Genomic DNA, 23,228 nt, shown 5'->3' with positions numbered 1-23,228 from the left:
TAGATATGAGCCCCCTTTCATTTTTCAAATTGTATGCGTGTGTTTATGTGTGTTACATACACATGCTATTAATGTGCAAGAAAATCCAGAAGACAGAAGTAAATGTTACATTTATGTCTGGAACAGAATTCAGCATCCCATTTGAAAATGGCCTTAAATTCAAAGGCCTACGAGATAATAGAAACCTCCATTGAATGCAGTAGCTGTAATGGGGAGGGGGTCATTGAGCATTTTAGCTAAAGGGGAAGGAAGGAGGGAAGGAAGAAGAGTCCCCCCCACTCCACCCCACCCCAAACAGAAGTGGGAAATAGGTTGCAGAGCTGCTATGGAATGGGTGAATGTGGGTAGGAAAGACAGAATAGTGAAAGATGGATCCAAGATTTCAGATAAGCTATACAAAAAAAATTAGTTTTCTTGTTTGCCTGCTTTGAAGTACATTACATTTGCAAGAGTTGCTTTATAAACTGAATACTAACTATGTGATTGAACATATCCTATCAGCACATATAACGAAGTAAATTAGAGATCGTACAAGCCTTTCTGTGCCAGGTGGAAACAATGATTGCATGCATGTGTTCATCTCAATACAGAGTAGCAGATCCCAAGTTACTCTTCAACCATCTCACTGTCTTCATCCATTATTGGGTGGTTAAAGGATGGATCTTTCTCACGCATGCAAGGCAAGCCTATATGGGTAGACTTCAGTATGTGTAGTGTATTCTGAATATGGAACTAGATGATGGTATTCTTCTGGATTAACTAACATGAGAATTAGGAGGTAATATTTTGGGAGATCAGAAATAGGCGTTAATTTTAGCACAAAACAGGTATATTCTAATTCCTTTGGTTTGGCGTTTGGAAAATAGTGGGGCATGTAGCAGAAGAGACAAGTAATATAGTGTCATGGGAGAAGATCTGCAAGAATTGAACTGGTTTTTCTCACACAGTACTGGATAAGCACTTTTATTTTGATCTGTAGTTGCATCCTATCACAGGAAATAAAGGGGAATTTAGTAAACTAACAGTGTGGGCCTATGAAGTTACTTCAGCCAAAGTCCGCTGATTTCAATGGACTACTGAAGTAACTCTGCATAGGATGGCAATAAATAGCTAGTATTGTAAAGATACTAAAGTTTGCCATCCCCTTGGACTACAGTGGGATCAGATGTTCTTTGTATACGACGGTGGCATAGCCTGTTACTAGAAGGTGTTTGAAGACCAAGCATTACAACTTCTTGTACTTCCAAAATTCTCAGGCAAAGGGAAAACTGATGCATCTCCTCCATGAGCAGACAGTCAATCTTCTCATGTAGGACCAATGCTGCGAGCACAAAAAGGAATATACATGTTCTCCACATCTGGGTAATGAGTACAACTACCCTCCATGCCTGTGAGGAATAGCAGGAGGCTAAAAATAAAATTAGCATGCCCTATTGATAGTAATAAAATGTTATGCTAATTCTTATTCCCCCAAGTTTCATGATATTAAATTAGTTATTTAATGTGGGGAGATTACGGTCTCTGGGGTATGCAGTACAATTCTGTATGTGAAAATTCTGTTGATTATTACAGAAACATGGAGTACAATCTTTACATCCTCCACCTTCCCTCCCATTTGCTGCTCCACATGCGGATCTTTCCTGCCGTCTCTTTCCTTTCTCCATAGAGAGCCCTTCTGTGGTCAGTGATCTGTATTTGCAGGACTGCTGTGCATACTGGACCAGAGGCCCATAGTATTGGCTGTTGCACTGCCACCCATGGCTAACATAGAACTGAGTTCTGATTTAGACTTGGGAGACCCAAGTTAACCAGCACTCAGCCATGAAGCTCATTGAGTGACTGAGCCAGTCACTTTCTTCCTCCGTCAGCCTAAACTACCAACCTCACAGGGCTGTAGGGGGAGAGTAGGCACTATGAGTTCCTTGGAGGAAAGGAAGAATAAAAAATGTAAAAAAAACAGCCAAAGAGTTGTAAAATAATAGTCTGAAATGGCAGATAGGTAGTAGCAAATTGCAACTAGCAATTTTTGGAAAGAATATTTTAATTACATAGTTGAAAGAGGGTCAGTCATTGGGTGTAATCTTAAGTCACATTAACAGCACAGTATGCTCATTTCTGAAGAGGTATAATTTAGAGGGGTAGGCTGTATTATAGTACTTGTTGCTCAATTTGATTATAGTTAAAATAGTCATAGGCAAATTTCTACCTCGTGGACCTAGAAAAAGCTATATTATTTTTACCGCCACCAGCATTAGGATGCAGGTACCATAGGTTGCTGTGGACATGCTTCCTCAGTGCTATCAGGCCCCCACTAATGACAGGTTTTGCATAATTAATGGGTGATGCAAATCTGAATCAAAATGTTCCATACTGCACAGCCTCTTTTATGTATGCAAGAAGTCTGCACACTGTCAGTGCTGGCAATGGTATCACTTGCCACTAGACACATGACCAGCGTTATCCACAGCAAGAAGATCCATACTTACAAGCAAAGCTTTAGTGAGTGGGGGGAGGGTTTAAATGCATGCTTTCCCCATCAGAATTGCATTGGCATTATGAGGGAAGGATGCCTTTGTTACTGCAATGAAATAAGTTGAAGATTTATATACGTGTTATGCACAAAACTCAGCTGGCATCACAACATCCCATTTCCTGCATCTGTGTACCCAGAACCATCAACGCAGAAACAGTTGAGGTGGAGGACCCAAAGATGGGCAATGGCTAGAATGACACAACAGCCTACACATCTTTAGTGAGGAATTTTGTTGCACACATTGCCACACACCCCAGATGCAATGCTGGGGCAGAGCAACTTTTGCCAGCTGCAACGGATGCTTTGCACTGGCTGAGATTTATTATTTTGAAAGGACTATTTAGAAGCAGTAGTTTTCAGCTCCTAACACAAGAGGGATCATACATTCATAAGTTGCCCAACCATACATTCTTTTATTGGAAAGAAACCATGGGTCCAGATGCTGCGTGATGGAATGCAAGTGGCACAAAAGATGGACACTTTGTGTGAATGCAGGTGTGCAAATAATGGTTGTCTTTTGCTTTTTTGTACAAAGAATACAGGGTTTGTAGCTTTACAAAGACTCTAGTAAACTGTAATATATATATACACAGAGATATTCCCAAATAAGGCAGGGGTAGGAAAGATTATATATATACACACAAAAATACAGGTGTTTTCAGACTGGCAAGGGGAGAGGGATCTGGACAATGATTCAAGACAGTGGAACACCACAGTACTGAGCAACAGCTGTTCGTGAATGATTCCCTTATAGACCTAACCTATCACATCACAGCCATCACTACAAGAGAAAGAGAGAGAAAAAGTTGTTCTTCAAGATGATGTAGTCCTGCCACCATCACCTTCACAACATAGTTCAGAATCATTCTGGGTTTAGAATTAGAGTTTGGCTAAAAATGCAAAAATCTAGTTCCCACATTGATTTCTGAACAACTGCACACTGGGATGGAAACTTGTTTGTTCATGTATCTCCTGACCTAACAGTAGCAACAATAGTGTTGCAAAAGACAAGTTCAATCTATTTAAGTACTTCGAAAAAGCTTGTCAGATTTTCATAACCACTTTTTCCACTGATGTAGTTGAAGCAAAAATGTTGGAAGCTTCTTGTTTGGAATGGTTATAATCCATTCTACATTCCAGTGTCCCTATGGTCATGGGTAAATCTTTGGTAGGCAAAGCTACTTTACTTCACCTCCCTCTGCTTCTTTTCCATCTCAAGGTCTGCTTTCAGCATTTCAGGAAGCCAATAGTGAATACAGGAAATTCCTCTCATCTTACACACTGGTCAGTTCAAATAAGAAGAAAAATATTAGTACTAATGAATTTGTGTGATTTCCAGTAAAACAAAAGGGATGATACATTCCTCTTGTCCCTCCTGTATGGGAGTTACAAGTGTCAATTGAAGTTCATCCATCCAGTCTAATCTTTGCACAGGGACAGGACACTCTAATACACAAATATTTCCAAACCCATCATCCAGATGCTGGTAGGCCACAAGCTGAAAGGGGGAGGAAAGAAGGAGCATTGTCATCCCAAAAGAGAAAATATAACAAACCCTTATGTTACATACTGTTAGAACTGCTTCTTTTTTCCTCTTCTTCCCTTTGCACAACACACAATGACAGCTCAGCCTTCTATGAAACAGTGCTAGCAATAATCCAACATCCATGTCCACAGAAGTTCTCTTTCATATGCTTTGAAATTAATATATGGAGGGAGAAGCACTCTCTGTCAAAGGCATCTACACTCTACAATGGTAGCTTTCCAGAGCATAAACAGCTGCTTTAGAGTAATACTTGTCATGTCTGTCCAGAAGGAATGTTTTAAGTTCCAAACCTCAATGAGATCAGCGGCCATGCTACCGTCAGCAGTACTACATTATGGTCCGAAAACAAGGTTTATATGATGTCTGGTGGGCTGCAGGTTACACTGTAGATCTCAGTAGGCCATGCTTTCTTCATGAACTTTCATGGCCTCCTGAGGCTATCTACTTTCAAAATCGGGATGACAGGTAAGGGAGTGCACTTTGATGCTCTTTGGAAGGTGGAGGGCACGAGTGATGGGGACTCCTTAGATTAAGTAAAATACTTCCTTCTTATGTATCTTGTAATGTTCTTGCACAGTTGCAGGATGCTGTACTTTTATGGTAACAGGTGACCCTGTTGGCGGGAGACGCCCTTTCATCCGCTCTACCACAACCCAACATAACAAAGCAAAAGACTCTGAATGTCTCACAGGAGCTAAATTTAAACATTTGGAGGAAAGGTGGGAAGGAAACACAGTTGTTTGTACTGATTGAAAGAAGCCTTCTATACACACTAGTGCAAGCTGAATTATATTACACAAGAGCACAAGTACACTGAGTGCTCACACTGTGTCAACAATAGCACATTGGTCTTGAACCAGACAATTGCCAGTGTTGCACTTTTCACCTAGCTAGCTCTTGCTCTATATACTGTATATTTATAGATATGTATAGAGTTTACTGCATGCATTTATTTCAAAAGGAACTGTACATGGCCCAGGGTGTCTGCCCTGTGCTTCTTGGGACTTATTTTTTTCGGGCTAAGACGGCCACTCCCACAATCACAGCTATGACAGCCACTGCTGCTCCTCCAACAATGATCAGAGGCTTCATGTTCTCAAAGATGCTGTTGCCTGGAGATTCCTCTGCATTGTTCCCTTTGTGCTCAGAATCAGCAGTGTGACTCACACTTTCAGGACCCTCCACTGCTGCCGCAGCAGAGCCAGGTTTCACATTGCTGTGGTTGTTCACCCCTGTGGCCTCATTGGCTGCCGCCGCCGCCGCCACCGCCACTTTTTTGGCTGGAGTTGTGGCGGCAGGGGCTGGCTGCTCCTTAGGTGGAGTTTCTTTCTTATCTGTAGTTGTGGTGGGGCCAGGGTTAGGCTTCTCAGGTTTTCCCGAGCTGGCAATCTTGGTATCAGGCTTGTTTCCACTTCGGGTGCTTCCTTTAGATTCCATTCTCCTTACCAGTATACTACTTTTCTCGGGTCAAACCAGAATGTTATTAGACTGTTTATACAGTTCCCTTCACCTGGCACTCACAAGCCAAAAGCCAGTCACACAAACGAATCCACCTCAGATAATGGGACCTCTTCCAGCTGATGATGTTCAGTTTTCCAGGAGGGTGCTCCACTCAAGCAATATGCCCCATGGAAATGTTATCCTAGAAAATGAAAGAAATACAAGGATCAGGACAACTATCTCAACCCCCTATTATGACTAGAGATGCTCTCTGATGATAGAATTGGTTGTTCTAATTATTTTGAGCTATGCTAACCAATATGGACAGTGATTTTCTTAATGAAAAGATTTCTGTCTCCTTACTTCTGACACAGATTTTTTAAAATAAAAAAAAATTCAATACAAATAAAGCAATAAAATAAAAAACTAGAGAACAGACAAGAAACATCAGGACAGAAATCATGATATTAGTATAAAAGGCAACCAATTTACAATAAAGTGGACAATGTAGAATAACTGAATGCAGCACCCCCACACATATACACATACCCCAAAGCCTTTGCCTGGCACCTAAAAGCCAATAGAGAAGGCACCCGGTGGACCTTTCTCAAATGGGACACAGCTGTGGAAAGGACATTCTTCCTGGTCCTACCTCTCTTGTCAGAGATGGCCTTAGCCTATGGGAAACAGGGGCAGCTGCCCTAAGACCTGCACTTGGGAGCCCCAAGTGCCCACACACACACTGACAGGGGAGAACAGCTTACTCCTGCTTGCACCTGCCTTACCTGGGCTCTGGCAGATGGTTTTCAACAGCAGCAACAGCTCCCATGCCACCACTTTCTTGGTTCCCATGAGGGGAGGCAGCTGTGAGAGGGAGTGATTCTGAGGGATAATCCTAGACTTTTGCACCACTAAGCCTGCCCCTGCCCCAATCTCAACCTACAGAAGTCCTCTGATGATGCTTTTGGCTGTTGGGCAGGTTCACACACAGGAAAATAAAAGCAAGCTAAACAGGCCCTTGTTCTGAAAAGCAGAGATATTTGAAATGGAAGTCTCACAACTAGCTGTACTGAGTCACCACCCATCTAATCTCAGCAGAGGTATATTCCTATCCTAAAGGCACCTACTGGAACTAATTGCAACCTTAAAACTGTGTTCCAAAGTCCTTACTCCTTGCAACTGGCAAGGGATCCCATTTTTGTTGCACGGCCTTAGATACTGAAGCCCCCCCCCCCATACCTGTAACAGCTGGATAGAAATGGGAATGTTTTCCCTTTCCTCCACCCGGCATAGCAAACCACACCTACCACACCTTTTACAGAATGATTAGAAGTCACAGGAGCTCCTTGTCACCACACTTCAAGCATTCCTATCTACCTGCTGTTTGGGAGAAGCAAAAACTTTAGCTCTGACAGTTCCTGCTACAAGAGGAATTCTTCTCCTGAGTGTTGCCCTAGATCAGTGATCCCCAGTGTGGTGCCCATGGGCACCATGGTGCCAACACAAAACAAAGAACAAAACTTGGCTTTCCTCCATCTAACTGGAGCATAAGATTCTTCAGAAGAGCCCATCAGGCATCATCTCTGTGTCTTTAGGGAGCACCCACTGGGAAAAAGTTGTCTCCACCAGACACTGGTACTAGATTTGGAACCTCACACCATTTGTGATTGGCTTCAGCTTCCATAGCAGCAATTTTATGTGCGCTTTTCATGGACATGATGACTTTGGGGCCAGTTCATCAGTCCGTGAATCCAGACATCCCAGCACCAAGCAATCAATTCCCCAGGCAGCACAGTGGAGTCACCTGCAGACCTTCTGCTGCCTTTGGAACACACCAATCTTAGCCCTGAAAATCTTGATAGGCAGCTCTAGCTGCCAACCAGAGAGCTCCCATTATTCTCTATGAGAGCATGCATTATATATAACACCCAGCACTGAGCTGCGGTTTCACCTTCCAGCCGGCAGTTACCAAAGGAGGAACTGCTTGTTGTGGGAGGTTTTTTGGATTGCGCAACAGGGAGGCTTGGGCTTGTGCTGCAGCAAGGCTCTGGGAGCAAGCTTATTGGGTTTCTTCAGCTGAGGGCTCACTCTTCTGCTTAATTTTTTAAATTTCAATTCTTATTTGCTTGTGGGGTGGTGGGCTAGCCTAGGGCTCTTCCCCAACCCAGTCTCAGAGCTGCAGTAAGGCTCTGGGAGCAAGCTTATTGGGTTCCTTGAGGGCTCACTCTTCTGTCTCATTTTTTCCCTTTCAATTCTTATTTGCTGGTGGGGTGTTGGGCTAGGGTAACGCACAGCTTGCTCCCCTTCTTGAAAATCTTCTAAGGGCCTCTTGCTCCTAGAGACAGTCACCGCGCCCCACCCCCTACACCAGTGCAGCCTCCATACCTCCTCACAGAGGTCCATTTTCCTCTATTGGTGAAGCTCCTCATTATGGAATGCAGTGCTGAAATGTAATGGAGATCTGCCAATGCCTGGCTGTCCACATCTGCCTCCTCCCAATATTTCTCTTTCCCCCCCCTCCAAAATCCTCACTTTCATCCTCCTTTCCACATCTGTCCCCTCAAGATGTCTGCCCTCCTAAGAGTCCTGTCTTTTAGTCCCCCCATTCCCAGGTCTGCCTCCTCATGATGATTTTTCTCCCTCCCAGAGTCGGTGCTTCCCACCTACCCTCAGCCAGCCTGTTGGGGAGATTTCTATTCCCCCAAGGAGACTCTCCTTCCCCCCAGGATTAACCTCCCCTCATGGATTGCCTCTGTCCTTTCCTGTACAGGGATATTCCTGTCTCCCCAAAGAACATCCACTCCTTCCCCCCAAATTTAACCTCCTCTCATAGATTGTCTCTGTCCTTGTGTTCTTTAAAAGAATATTCCTCCTGTCTTCCCCAAAAAATCTCCTTGACTGTCCCCTCAAAGAGTACTTCTCTCCATCCCCATTCCAGCCCCAGAGCAGGTGTTCTGCTCCCAAGAACCATCATTCCACTCTGGGGGTCATCATTCCATTCTCAGAGGAAGATTCCCCAACTCAATCCAACCTTTTCATTGCAACTTTTTGGAGTTGTAAGCCAATGCAAGTCCATTGGCATTTGCAGCTCCTATTCCATCTACTGGAAGTTCCTGGGAGTGGTTGCTTTGGGGGTCTGTAACTCGGACCTCTGAAATGAAATCTTGGTCAAATTTGGAGGGTGGCTGGAGGAGAGCCTGCTGAAGACTTGCTACGAGTTTGGAATCTCTGACTGCAAAGGGGCAGTCCTAGGGCCCTTGGAAATGATGGACCATGGACTGATGAACCAGTCCACAAAAAGGGGTGGGTCTGTGAAAAGGTCATGGCCTGTGGTCTGTGAAACATGACGGACCACAGACCAACGGTCTGTGGTTTTTTTCCTGGTCCTTGCCCATGTCTAGTAGGAAGTATATATTTCCTGTTCTGAGCAGTCGTGCTGAAAGTAATGTAAATATCAGCTTAAATGCAAAGAGAAAAGAGAAAAGAAAATCACAATTGAAGCAGGGTGCTATGCAGCCAAACAGAGCCCCAAAATCTCAGCTATAGCATTTCCAGATCAAGAAAGTGACAGGAAACAAGGCAAATTAACAGGAGCCCTCCAACCAGCCCCTTCCTCCACAGAGCATCAAGGGGCTTGCTGGTGTTATAAGAGACATGCCTATGAAATAGAAGAGTAAACAGGAAGCTGCCCACATCATTATCTCCTTGTGAGCCTTCAGCATTTCCAGCGTCCCATCGAGAGCTTGCTTACCAGCACAGTTAAATATAGGCCTATTAAGACATCCAGCTAAAAAGCGCAAATCTCCAGGCAATCCTCCCCCCAACCAGATGCTTTTTGTGTTCTTTCATTCCGAAGTGAACCAACAAGCTCATTTATCAGGATATTTTTATTCCAAAATGGCAGCAGTAAGCAGCAACATTTCAGTGGAACTAAATTCTGTCTTCCTTGCAAAAGATTTTGGATGATAAAACCTCTGCTGCTTCTAGTTGCCAAGTTGCAGAGGAAGCTACATTTTAGCCATCCTATAGGATTATAACTCAACATTTCTGCATTTGGGACAGAAATAAAGATCTGACCCACCTCTCTGTCCTTCAGTTGTTAAGCAAAGAAAATAATTGATTCTAGAACTATGTTTGTTTGTTTGGGCCCATCTATGAACATTATGAGGTGGAAAGACAGTTGTGCCTGGCACAGCCAGTCCAAAACACAAACAACTTTATTTCTACCCTGCATTCTAGGTGGCTGCACCTCTTGCCTTCTCTAGGTAGATCTGTGCACTATCAAGGAGAAGGCTTACCATGCCTGCTCCTTGGTGAATTCTTAACATTCTCTGGTATATGCACTCTACTATGCCTATAAATAGCAATGGGTAGCAGGGGATACAGAAAGACAAATAAAAAGTAGGTCGATAATAGTGAAGGACATGATCATTGTAGAGAGGAAGCCATGGCCATTTTCACACACCCAAAGCCTCCGGAAGATCACGTGAAACTCACGGCATGAAGCGTCTTCCTACCACAATTTTCCAGCATGATCCCGTTTAATGGCGTGATTTCTAATGTCATCGCGCCCATTAAAGGGGATTGTGCAGGGAAATCGTGCTAGGAAGATGCTTTGTGCCATGAGTCTTGCGTGATCTTCTGGAGGCTTACGGGTGTGTGTGAAAACAGCCCATGTTAATCTGTTGCAGCACTATTAAATAAGAGTTCAGAGGCACCTTTAAAAGTTGTTTGGAGATTTCTGTTCCAGCCAAGTTTCCTAAATGCTAAATTATTAATATAGAGAGTTGTGTGTACTTCACAGGATTACACTGTATGTAGTCCACTATCCAGCCACTGCTTAGGTGTCCCTTCTGAGTTTAGTCTTTAGGCCATCCTGTCAGTGAAACAGAAGTCCAGTGGTACCTGAAAGGCAAACAATGTTTATACATTGCTTATCTTTAAGTTACCGCTGGACTTCAGTTTATTTGACATGCTGCCCTGATGACCAAACTGAGAAGGCAGCTAAACAATGGCTGGATGATGGACTATGTGCAGTGAAATCCTAAACAAAGTTATACCTTTCTAAGCCTTTTCATTTCAATGGCCTTAGAAGAGTGTAACTCTGTTTAGGATTGCACTATTAAGCACACACTTGAGTATATAAATGATGAGACAGATTTAAGAAACTTGGCTGGAACAGCAAATTCCAAACAACTTCTTTTGATTAATGATCAAGATGATGTGGTGCAGTTGAGGAAGTGAGTAGGGATAAGAGAGCACACATTTCATTGCTCAGTGACACTCATACACTATGCACTTCTCCTCCATTTTACCTATAAGAAGCACAAAAAACCTTCCCAACAGGTTTTCAGGCAGTCTTTCCCATTCAGGCAGCTTGCAGGGTCAAATATGCTTAGCTTTGGCAATTCAGATCATGCCTTACCTAGCAGACAGATTTCATTTCCCTCTCAAGTACAACATAGAATGCTTTGATTAGCAGATAAATATATGACCTCCCCATGACAAAAAGTGTTCTCTGAGGAAAAGTAACACAAACTATGCGTTATAAATGAAAAGAAAAGTTAAGTAACCCATGCTTCTGCTTATTTAAAAAAATAGAACAACATTTGTTTATAAAGGAGTTGGAGCAGGTAGATATGGGAGACACTTTGTCTCATTAATAGAAATTAAAAGTGGGCTTTTAAACTAGTCATTATAAGAAGCACGTAAGGAAAAAATCTTAGCATTGAATCACATATGCATAGTCATCAACTGAACACTGCAGCTAGGGTTGCCAGCTCCAGACTGGAAAATTCCTGGAGATTGGCGGGTGTGTGGAGCTTGAAGAAGGCAAGTTGGGGGTGGGGGAGGACTTCAGCGAGATATAATACCATACAGTCTACCCTCCAAAGCAGCCATTTTCTCCAGGGGGGTCTGATCTCTGTGACCTGGAAATCAATCATAATTCCAGAAGATCTCCAGCCCCCACCTGGAAGTTGGGAACTTGCATGTGCAAGTGTGCCATCAGACAAACTATAGTCTTTCAGACACTCAAGGCTTCTCAGTGATCAGTTCACACATTTAACTATACATCATCAAGAGATAAAATGATAGAGATCAAGGAATGCAAGAGATGGATGTGTAGACCAGGCAGACTCCTAAAAATATGGAGCTGGTGTCTGGGAATATGAATTATTTCTGCAGTGGAAAAAAGAACTTGAATTTCTGACTGGTACTGTCTCTCTTGAAGGGCTCAAAGCACAAGAGGGGAGATTGTAGTGCAGCTTATTTTCATCCCTGCTTTCCCCCAGAAATGTATAGGAATGACACCTATACATTTGCAAAATATCCCTACGAATTTTTCTTCAGCTGTACAGTTTTTGTTTTACCTATATACCAGATCACCCTTACAAATGGTTCAGCCATTGTTCAACCTTTTCTTTGCAGTACTTTGCTTCTTAGTTTCCTATATAGATGAGTGTGCATGCAACCAGGGCTTAGAACAGGGGTGGCCAAACTTGCTTAATGTAAGAGCCACATAGAATAAACATCAGATGTTTGAGAGCCGCAAGACATGGTGCATTGAAGTGACTTCAGATGAAGGGGCGGGTTTGGGGGAGTGTCCTGAAAGTGACATCACAGGAAGGGGAGTTGGTGCAGTGTGCTGGAAGTGACGTCATCAGAAGGGGTGGAGCTTGGGAAAAGCCATAACCTTACCTTTGACTTGGAAGTGGCATCACCCCCAAACTCCCCAGGTATTTTCTGAGTCAGACCTGGCAACCCCAACAGGGAAAGGAAAAAAGGAAAAGGGAGGGAAAGACATGGAAAGAAAGAAGGAAAGGGAGGGAGGGAAAGACATGAAAAGAAAGGAAAGGGAGGGAAGTGAGGGAAGTAAACTAAAGTAAACTAAAATGTATGGCCATGATGATACTCCAAGACCTCTGGGAGCCACACAATATGTCTAGAAGAGCCACATGTGGCTCCGGAGCTGCAGTTTGGCCACCCCTGGCTTAGAAGAAAACTCACCCACACTTTTGCTTTGTTGTACAGTCTGCGATAGCAAGCTTTCTTGCCAAGTTACTAGCTTCTCTTTGGCTTCTTTGTGCAAAAAGGCTACACCAAGGAGCATAGCTAACATAACTGACAATTAGATTGGGGAGTTGGGGTGGGAATAGACCTATAGACATGCTGCTTTCTGAGAAGGACTCTTCACTGGTCCTTGACACTGCAGTTTCTTAAATTTTTAGTGCAGTCACAATGAGGGCATTTCCTAGTCATGAAGATCCCTGTGTCCACAACTTCACCCCATCCCTGCACTCAGAAGTGAATTGTCCCTGGCTGTGTCAGTATATGGCCTGTTTCCTTAACTGCCTGCATTGCTGACAGAGATCTCCATCCTGGACTAAATGGACAAGACACTATCATTTTCTTGAGTCAGAATTATCAAGGGCCTATTCTATTCCCCAGACAACAGCTACCCTCCACCTCCACCATTCTCTCTCTCCATGATGTTACAGTAAAAAAATCAGGCAGGTATAACTGCATAGCTCTACCTCCTGCACGACCAGGGCCTTTGTTCAAAGGGGATCAGACTTAGATAGATTTCAAGGTTACCATATTATGGGGCATTGCTACAAACATTTGTTGCCTTTGGTCATATTTCAGACTCCATCTTCAGACATTTCCCCACAGCACCACGGTAGACTGGTAGAAAAATTAATGCTGGAACCTAAAAATCTTGGTCTTATATCCCAAATTAGCCACAGCAGCATTAACACTGTCTTGACCAGTTCCTGGTGTGAATAACAGAGGTCTGAACAACTACCCATTTTACAGGGCAAATTTTCAATCAGAGATCCCAAATATGGATATACGGTGTTTAAAGATGTATGCATATCATGAATATGTGCGGCACTTAACATCTATGTAACATGATATCCACACAAGAATGGTGTCAGGTATGTAGAAGCTGAGCTGCTTTAAGTCCTGCTGTCAAGGCAGATTAATTGTTCTAGTAAATCATACCTCCTAGATGCCATTAAATAGCCCAGGTCCCAAAGATCCTTCTTTCATTAATCAGCCTCTACCACTCTCTATGGGATTAAGAGCTATAAGGAAATACTACCCTGTACCTTATCAGCTATTAAATTACAACCTCATTGGCTACGATACTGCCACTGCGCAAAGCTGCTATTAAATTAGCCAGATGCAACTGTGCCTTCAACAGTTATGGCGGAGGGAATTTGGGCAGGTATGCTTTGTCAAGCCAGCCCATGAAAAGCTACTCAACCAAATTCCGTCTTTTAAGATGTCTTTTAAGGGTACAAGAGCCATGCCCATGGGTAAGAAATGTTATAAGCAGGCAGGCAGACATGTGCCTTAGAGGGCAATCCAAAGTATAGTTAGCCCTAAGTCCAACGAGATCTACTTAGGACTGCACTGTTAGAGTTCACATATCATTAGAAGAGCAGATAAAATGGGTCAGAACCATTCAAGATCTGCAGCTGAGAACTAGTATTTTAAGGCTAGTGAACCACTCAGGTCTTCCCTGCGACAGAATGAAACCGCTGCTGAATTCAGAACCAACTGCATGAAATTACAGAGAAATAAGAAAAAAATTCCTTTCAGGGAAATTAATACTGCCGCCACCTTTATGATCGCTACCCACAGGACACAAAATTGCTTATTTCCCAACTTTGATCAAATCTTATATACAAAAGAGACACAAATTTTCTTCATCTTAAAGATGGCCTCATGCATATCTCTGAAAAATGCTGCACAATCTGCTTATATAGAACCCCAATAAATAACGTTCATATTTTATGTCCATCCACATGCAGAAGTATTCTTGGATCACTACACCATGTGCATGGGGAAAAGATAGATATAACAGAATTTTGGGCCTGGGAAATCATTGCTAGTCATGGAAGATAAGCCACTCACTCCTCTACTTAACCCCAAATCCAAGCAATCCAGTGGGAAGGACAGCTCTCTCCCCTACCTAGGATACACAGTTGCTCTTTGTCAGTCAGCCCTGGCCCTTACCTCCTTTGAAGCTGTATGTAGAGCTCTGGGTGCTGGGGCTCTAAGCCAAGAGAGGAATTCACTTCCTTATTTAAACCACCTTTTTTGTTTGCCTGTCTGAAGGGGTGTGATTTTGAGCAGATCTCCCAGAAGATGAAGATCCTACCCCTATCAGTTCCAATGCTTCCCCAGTTATCCTCTCTGGCACCTGAGAGCCAGTTTGGTGTAGTGGTTAAGAGCGCGGGACTCTAATCTGGAGAGCCGGCTTTGATTCCCCACTCCTCCACTTGAAGCCAGTTGGGTGACCTTGGGTCAGTCACAGCTCTCCAGAACTCTCTCAGCCCCACCCACCTCACAGAGTGATTGTTGTGGGGATAATAATAACATACTTTGTAAACCGTTCTGAGCGGACATCAAGTTGTCCTGAAGGGCACTATATAAATTGAATGTTGTTATTATTATTTATTATCTAGCTGCGGAGGGGCTCTCCCAACACAAATATGTATTATTTCACATCCATCCCAAGAAGGGGAAAGTCCAGCTTGCTTCTCTCAACTCTACAAATACTGGCAATGAATTCAAAGTTGCTTTGCATTAAAAAAAAGCTTTAAATATATTTGTGGACAAACCGCCAGTTCATAAGCAGAAGCATTGGAGTTCTGATCCTGGCATTGATATAATTAGTAGACCCAGGGTCCAAAAGCTCAGGCCAGCCACACTAGGGATGGGAGAAGCCAATTTAAAATCCCACTTCAGCTCATCTCAATTTTTTTTCAGGCTCTGGTGATATCTAAATGTGGTTCCTACTACCAGACAAACCACAAGAATAACATATTGTAAGACATATTCTTTGTTCTCCTGTGACGGCATGAATTTCAATTGCAATAAAAGCCACCTATGTGCAATAGTTGTACATGATCTGCACATTTATTTGCCCTCAAACGTTGTCCACGTGCAGTGTTTTATTCCCCTCCCCCTTAGGAATGATTGTCAAACCATCTGTCTGTTTATATGACCAGAGGTAAGGGAATATCCTTACGGACTTCATTGCTGTGGAGCTCATACCTGCTTCCTGCCTCTTGCAATCATGTCTGGTCTTATTCACATAGCTTGTTTCTTGGTTACACTAGAATGTGACCAAGGGGAGGACAGAACTAGTTTTTAGAGAAAGACAAGGAATTTGCATAATTGCTTCTTATTTCTTCATATTTCTTCTAGCAGAAGCTAAATCCGGTCACTTCACTGGGACCCCTTTTATGTCACAATCTAGCCTTAATATTCCCACAAATTTTGGAACTCAGCATCAATTTTTTACAGGTCTGTATCAATGCAGTTCTGCAAGTTAAAGCCAGCAATTTGGGGAGGAGGAAGTATATTAGTCAAAAAGCACAATACAAGACTATGCTGAAAAATGTACCAACTGCTCTATGATGCCAGTGCCATCTCTGAGATTTCCCCCACCCCCCCCAGACCTCAGTGGAAGAGGGCGGAGGCAGCTGCAGAGGGAGCACCATGCAGAGCACTCCTTGTGGAAGATGAAGGAGGGCAAATGTCCGGCCATGAGGTAGAGTTACCAATCTCCAAGTGGGGCCTAGAGACCTCCCGGGATTACAACTGATCTCCAGACAATCTCCAGAAATCAGTTCCTGTGAAGAAGATGGCTGCTTTGGAGGATAGATGAGGTCCCTCCCCTCTGCAAAACCCCATCTTCCCCAGGATCCACCTTCAAAATCTCCACCCTCAAAATCTCCAGAATTGGCAATCTTACCATGAAGGCATACCACCTGAAGTGCTGCTTTGTGTTTCCAGGTCTGTTACTGTCTCAAGATAAATCAACATGTAACCCAGCCCTTATCTTGCTTTTTCCATCTCAGAAATGGGATTGTTAACAATGTCCAAGAGTTGCTGCAGAAAAGCACAACCGATTCCCAGCTTTACTACTGATAAGCTTTTGTTAAAATTGCAGTAATGTAAAGGTGACACAGAAGCTAGTTTATCATGAATTAGTAAAGCTGTCTCTGTTGGAGTCACAAAACTGTAGTTCTACCAGCTTCAGTTTGTGTATACAAAGCAGGGCCTGTGCCATCCCTTCTCTCTCCCTCCCTCATTTGTCAAATATAGAGATTCTATGAGTAAAAATCCCTCCAATGCCATGCAACGATGAACAATAACTCCAATGAGTGTGACAATTCTGTTTAGCTTATCAGCATTCCTAATAACTAGCGACTTCTGTTTCCTTCTAATTGAATTCAGAACCATACAATGCCCAGTGTGTGTCACCAGCTATTCCCGTTTGCTCAGTGGTGGTAGACAAAAGATTGGACAGGAGATCTTGCAAGGTCCTGGATTTTACAGGCTGCTGATTACAGGCACCAGCCCAAAGCTGCTGTGTCGCATTTGAAATTTAAGAAGCCACTGCAGACAGAGATCCCAACTCAGCTTGAGGCAGCGACCTTTACCGAAGAGCAGCTCAAGCTCCCTCGGGGTGAGCATGGAGTGTCCCTGAAACCCTTTGGCTCAGGTACTTTCCTCCTGCTGGTAGCCTGATAGTGCTAAGAAGCAATTTCATGGGTAGTGTATAAGCATCATTGACTCATCAACGCACCACTGTCCATGGAGGATTATTTATACCAAATTTTCTGGGGAGAAGTAGGGAGCGTGGGGAGATGAAAAAGAGCCTACAAAATCTTTCTTCCCTCGGCTGCAGTGACTCAAAGGCCTGGGCAATGAGAATGAATGCCACCAAGGTCTGAAGCTTGCCAAACTGTGACAATGGCAGAATGCCAGGGGGAGGGTGTTAAAAGAAAAAGACTGCCAAGGAATGCCAGGTTTCTAGGAGAATCTTGAATGTTCTATGGCACATCTTTACAAGAAAAGTGTATGAGCAGCTTTTGAAGCACCCTCCAGCTCTCACAGCTACAAAGCCACAGAATTTAAGACCAGGAAGATCAAATATTCTAACAATAATGAAACCCACCAAAGAAAGCAGCTATTTTTTTCAGTCCTGGAATGTTTCTTTTATCAGCTTCATCCAAACTATCCATAATGGCAGAGAAAAAGAACCCCCCCCCCCCGCCCCAGTCTTTCAGAGCCTATGTGAATGAAGATGATTGTGTAAACCAAGCTGGAGTCTTCACTGCTGTATACCTAACCTTCACCATCCACAGGCATGGGGGATGGGGAATGCAGAAGAAAGGACTAACCCAGAGGGATTTGGGCACTATTAAAATAAATGGGAAACCAGCATTTGACTGAGAATTTGTTGCATAGACTTAAAAGGGGCTTTAGCTGCACCACATTGCATCCAGATTGTGCCCCAGGTGACACTTTGAACCTGTGATGTAGCTGGCTCTGTAAACTGCAACGGACCAGAAGTGTTCTGGAAGCAAAAAGTGGGCCTTAATTTCATCATCTGAATCAATAATTCAGGTTATGAAACAAAGAGCAGTCGCTCAAAATAAAAAGCCTTTAGCAATCTTAATTTGAGAAAGCAGATTTTCAGAAATCCTCAGTACCCTGGCCTCTTCCAATACAGTGCTCATAAACAAAAATACTGCGACTGGAGCATGCTCAGCACTCTTGAAAAACCAGCCCTTGTTTGGGATATGAAATGGGAGTCAAGCCCCCTTGGGGGCAAAAATGTAGCCCCGCTTTTACATTCTGGATATTTGGACAATTTAGCAGTGAACTCTTAAGAAAAAATCCAAATCAACAGGTATTTCCATTACAATGGCAAGTAAGCCAACAGAAAGAAAACAGCTTTACTTAAAGCATGGAAAAAATACCCTGCATACAGCACCATACTTTAGTTCAACATGCATTCAGCAGATCTGTATTCTTTGGAATGATCAATGTATCAGTGCCCATTTGCAGTCAAGGGCAACAACCACTTTGCCACTTTGTGCTTCCCACTTCCCATCTATTTTTACAACCTCTGCTGCCAATCTGAAGAAAGCTATGATGCACGAAGCATCATTAATCTACTGCTTTTGTTATAAGAGAATGACATGAACGCACAGGCAGCCCAAAGTGAGGGGAGAAACCCAACCCAAAGACTATAATTTCAAAGGAGGACATTTTGACAGGATGCAAGAGTGAACCAGTGTTTGATTTGGCATCCTATTTACAGCATTAATAGTTAATTAAAATTAAAAAAATATTTTTAAAAAATTAATGAAACAAAAATAAAATAGTTGATACAGAAAGCCAGCATCAAACAAGCCTGTCTATTCAGGCTTGCAAAATGTGCCACTGCAGCTTGAAACAAAGAGACTGCAAAAAGGTGCCTATCATCCTCTTGGATAGATTCGAGTTGCTAAAGGTGATTTAAATGAACGCTCATGACTTCCGAACTTCATCAGCACAGCTTTTGAAATTTAAGCTCTAAATAGCGGTGCTTCTAGACGGTGTCAGCCTGATCTAGGTCTCATCAGTTTCTCAGGGACGGAAGGTAAATCTCCCCCAGAGAAGACTCTCGCTTAACATTCGCCCTGGATGTTCTGGGCAATCATTCTGCACAAACAGGCCAACGGGCAAAGGAAAACACGGGGGCATTCTGCCATCTCATCCTGTTTAGCGAAGACTTCGTTCAGCCTTCGCTTCGGGGGATGCTCACGCCCACCGCCTGACCTTCAAGGAACAAGGCATGGACCAGCGGCTCTGGGTGGGGCCCCCCTCGCGTTCCTACCAGTCTTGTTCGCAGCTTGCCCCGGCGGCGTCCTTTGCCTGCCCAAGGCCCCAAAGGCATCAGCCGTGGCGCGGGCTGCAAGGCTCTGGGCCCGAGCAGCCCTGTGACCTCGCTCGCCAGAGATGCGCCCACACCTCGGCCAGGCGGGTCCACGGCTCTGCCTCTCTTCACCGGCACGCGAGCCCCGTCCTCTCTCCCTGCGGCAGACGCGTGTCCGGGAAAAGCGCCCCTACCTCGATTCCCCCCTCCTGCGTCCCGAAGTCCCACCTTGGACGGCGGCTGCTCCGCAGAGGAGAAAGGCAGGAAGAGCGAGGGGAGGGGAGAGGGAGGCAATTCCCGGGAGTTTCCCACAATGCTCCGCTGCAGACCCGCAGGAGTGGGAGGGGCGGGGCCAAGGAGCCGGGCGGGGCGGGCTCGGGCTTTGAGCTGCTGCTTGCTGCGGGGGGGGGGGGGGGCGCCGCAGCGATCCGAGGTGCCCAATCGAGCGGCTTGTGAGGGCCTGGGGGAAAGCGGCACGACCCACACAGGAGGGCGACCAAGGGCGGTGGGATCGCTGTGCCAGCTGCTGGTTGAAGGGCTCCACCTGGTCATGCACAGGAGGTCGAGGAGGAGAAGGACCGCGCTGTGCTGTCTACTGCCGGGGCGCTCTTCACGCGAGACACCCTAGCAATGCATCCCGCTGATCGGTAGGGAAAAGTGAGTAGCAGTCGGACTCAGAACCCATGGAGACAGAAAGCAGATTATATATCTTCCTCCATTTTATTCTTACAACTACGGCCCTGTGAGGTAGGTTAGACTGAGTTTGTATGACTAGAATCATAGTGTTGGAAGGGTCCCTACGGATCGTCTAGTTCCACCCCCTGCCCAATGCAGGGACAGTCTAAAGCAGCCCCGACCAGCCGTTCCTTGAAGACTGCTAATGAAGGGGAACCCACACATCCCTAGGCAGCTGATTCCACTGCTGAATTACTCTTAATGTGAACAAGTTTTTCTTAATGTCCAGCCAGTACCTTCTCTCCTGTAGTTTAAATCCATTGTTTCGAGTCCTGTCCTTTGTTGCCAACAGGAACAGCTCCCTTCCCTACCCAGTGACAGCCTTTTAAACACGTAAAGAGAGCAACTATGTCTCCCTTCAACCTCCTCGTCTCTAAACTGAACATTCCCAAGTCCCTCAGGCTTTCCTCCTAGGGCTTGGTCTTCAGTCCCCAATCATGTTGGTTGCTCTCCTCTGCACTCTTCCAGTTTGTTCACATCCTTTTTGAAACCAGCATAGACGTTCCAATTTGGGGGCTGGGTCAGAGGTGTTGCTATGCTAGGTCCTTAAAAGTGACATCATAGGGAGGGGCTCTACTATCTATGGAGGGGGCCCCTCCATAGATCCATATCTATGGAGGGGCGCCCCTGGACACCCCCTAACAATGCCCCTGGGCTGGGTGGGAGTTGGGAGTTGGCCAACTCCCAACTCTCAGTGATCTCCTGCTGTGTACTGTTTTGAACTTCACTTTTAGGATAGTCATTTAAGATCTACAAATATACATACTGTGTGCATAGGACAAACTACTGGTCACAAATTTGACACTAAGAAAGGCAACACTGAAAAGCCTGTAGGGGAACATTTTAAAGTTTTTCTGAACTTTCATTTACAGGAGTCTTGTTTGAGCCTTATTCTTGGGAATGCCTCCCAAACTGGTCTTCTGTTGGGGGTGGGGCTACATAGCCACCTTCCCTCTCATATACAAAGTCACAGTGACAGCACCAGTTGTACCCCCTCTCCCCCTTCTTTATGTTATGCTGGGAAGAATGGAGGAGGCTGCCATTTGGGGTCTGACTGTACATATCAATGACTGATTTAAATGTATTTGAATATATTTTAATGTATTTAAATGTTTTATCTTTGTATCATTACACTGTTGTAACCCACTCTGAGCCCGCTTGCGGGGAGGGTAGGCTGTAAATTAAATAAATAATAATAATAATTATTATTCATAAGGGTGACTTAGTAGTGAAATTTACTAAATTATGGCATCACAGATGTCTTTGATTGGTAAATGCATAGTTGAAGTCTCTGAGCCAAAGCAGAATACAAAACAGTTGCTGTGCACTCAATTTCTGAGCAATGTACAGAGTTCAAACTAGTAGCAATTGGCTTCTCACTTTGAACTCATATCCTATAAGTGAGTAGAAGCATATTTTGAGGCAATTCAGAACAGTGCCCATGACCCAAAGAAAACTCAGAGTTATGCCACCCAGGATTTTAAGTTACTCTGGATGTTTGTTCTAATTGATGGTCTTTGAATGAATTCATTAGCTATACCACTGAGATCAGTTTTCTGAGAGATCTGTTTACATCCATGAAGAAGAGCCATGTGTTTGAGCCTTGCCTGTCTCATGCTCGACCATAGAAAGGTCTTTATTCTACGAAGGCATAGGAATGAACTTTCTGAGGTGCAGCAGGAAATAGGTATGGTAAGGCCTATTCTGATAAGTTTAGCTAATTCTGGTAGTAGCTGATGAAGACATTTTCCTTGTTTGAATATTCTGGCTTGTACACATTAGATGTTCTTAGCAAATATGCGCGAATGTCTGCTGGGACAGGTTTACCTGGGTTGTGCATGCAGGGTGTAATCCCTGGAGCCTCTAACTTTTTGTAATAGCATTTCAAATTTGCCAGAGTTTTATACCTTTTAATCCAAACAACTACCAGGCAACGTAAGCCACAGTGCAATAATACCAGGGCTTATTTCGAGGGGGAACGCACCGGAACGCTTTTCCGGTAGTTCCCCCAAGTCAAGTGACCCCGCCCACCTGACTTTAAAACATTTTGGGCCGTTTAGGCCTCGATTGGGGACAAAATGGCCCAGATTGGGTTGGTGCTGGGTGGGGGAAGCATCCCCCACCTGGCACGGACCCGATCCTGGCCATTTCGGTCCCAATCCGGCTGCAACGGGCCTGAAAAAGCCATTTTTGGCTATTTTGGACCCCTTTCGGCCTGGATAAGGGCCGAAACGGACTGGATCAGGGCCGAAATGGCTGGGATCGGGTTAGTGCTGCCCAGCACCAACCCAGTTCCGACCGATCCGGCCCCGATCCTGGCAGAAATGGGTACACAATGGCCATTTTAGGCCATTTTGGGCCTGTTTGGCCTGTTTTGGGGCCAAAATGGCCGGGATTGGATCGGTGACCTGGCATCGATGTGGTCCCGGCCATTTCAGCCCCGATCCAGGCCAAACGGGTCGAAAATGGCAACTGTCGGCCATTTTGGGCCGTTTCGGCCTGGAATGGGGCCAAAACACCCCAGATCGGGCCCGAAACAGCCTGGATCCAGTTGGTGCCAGGCAGGGGAAGCCTCCCCCATCTGGCATGGACACGGTCACGGCCTTTTTGGCCCCAATCCTGGCCGAAACGGGCCCAAAATGGCCATTTTTGGCACTTTTAGGCCTGGATCTGGGCCAAAACAGCCTGGGCTGGGTCAGTTCTGGGCAGGGGGGGCGGGTTCCTCCACTCGACTTCAACCAGATCCGGTCCTTTTTGGCCCCGATCCTGGCCCAAAAGTCCCAAAATGGCCACTTTTGGCCATTTGGGCCATTTTCTGCTGGGATCGGGGCCAGAACTGCCGGGATCTGGTTAGTGCCAAGTGGGGAAACCCTCCTCTTCCCAACACTGATCTGGTCCAGGCTGTTTCAGCTGTGATCCGGGCTCAAATGGCCATTAATGGCTATTTGGGTCCCTTTTCGGCCAGGATCAGGACCAAAACCGCCAGGGACCCCTCCCCTGCCTGACACCAACCCAATCCGGGCCATTTTGGGCCTGATCCAGGCCAAAACATGCCCAAAATGGCCATTTTGAGCCATTTGGGGCCTGTTTCGGTGTGGATTGGGGGCCAAACGGCCCTGATTGGACCACTGCCAGATGGGGTACACTCCGGCGTCAGGCAGCAGCCAAATCCTAGCCATTTTGGCTTGATCAAGGGACGTGGCATATGCTAATGAGTATGCTAATAAGTTCCTGGAGTTCTT

The 23,228-nt window shown here is 44.9% G+C and overlaps 1 protein-coding gene across 1 annotated transcript; it reads right to left on the bottom strand.

The window, feature by feature from the left end:
- Nucleotides 1–2,310: 2,310 nt before the first annotated feature.
- CEND1 (cell cycle exit and neuronal differentiation 1) lies at nucleotides 2,311–19,493 on the bottom strand. The gene is made up of 2 exons (XM_054971519.1): nucleotides 19,446–19,493; nucleotides 2,311–5,721 (listed from the first exon to the last, which is right to left on the bottom strand). Exon 2 carries the CDS (start codon nucleotides 5,514–5,516, stop codon nucleotides 5,085–5,087), a length of 432 nt encoding a protein of 143 aa, XP_054827494.1. The 5' UTR covers nucleotides 5,517–5,721; nucleotides 19,446–19,493; the 3' UTR covers nucleotides 2,311–5,084.
- Between the last annotated feature and the right edge of the window lie 3,735 nt (nucleotides 19,494–23,228).

This window comes from Eublepharis macularius, chromosome 2 (assembly GCF_028583425.1).
Source record: "Eublepharis macularius isolate TG4126 chromosome 2, MPM_Emac_v1.0, whole genome shotgun sequence".
In the NCBI taxonomy this organism is placed as follows: Eukaryota; Metazoa; Chordata; class Lepidosauria; order Squamata; family Eublepharidae; genus Eublepharis; species Eublepharis macularius.
Note: the sequence above shows the minus strand (reverse complement) of the source record. Positions and strands in the feature narration are given on the sequence as shown.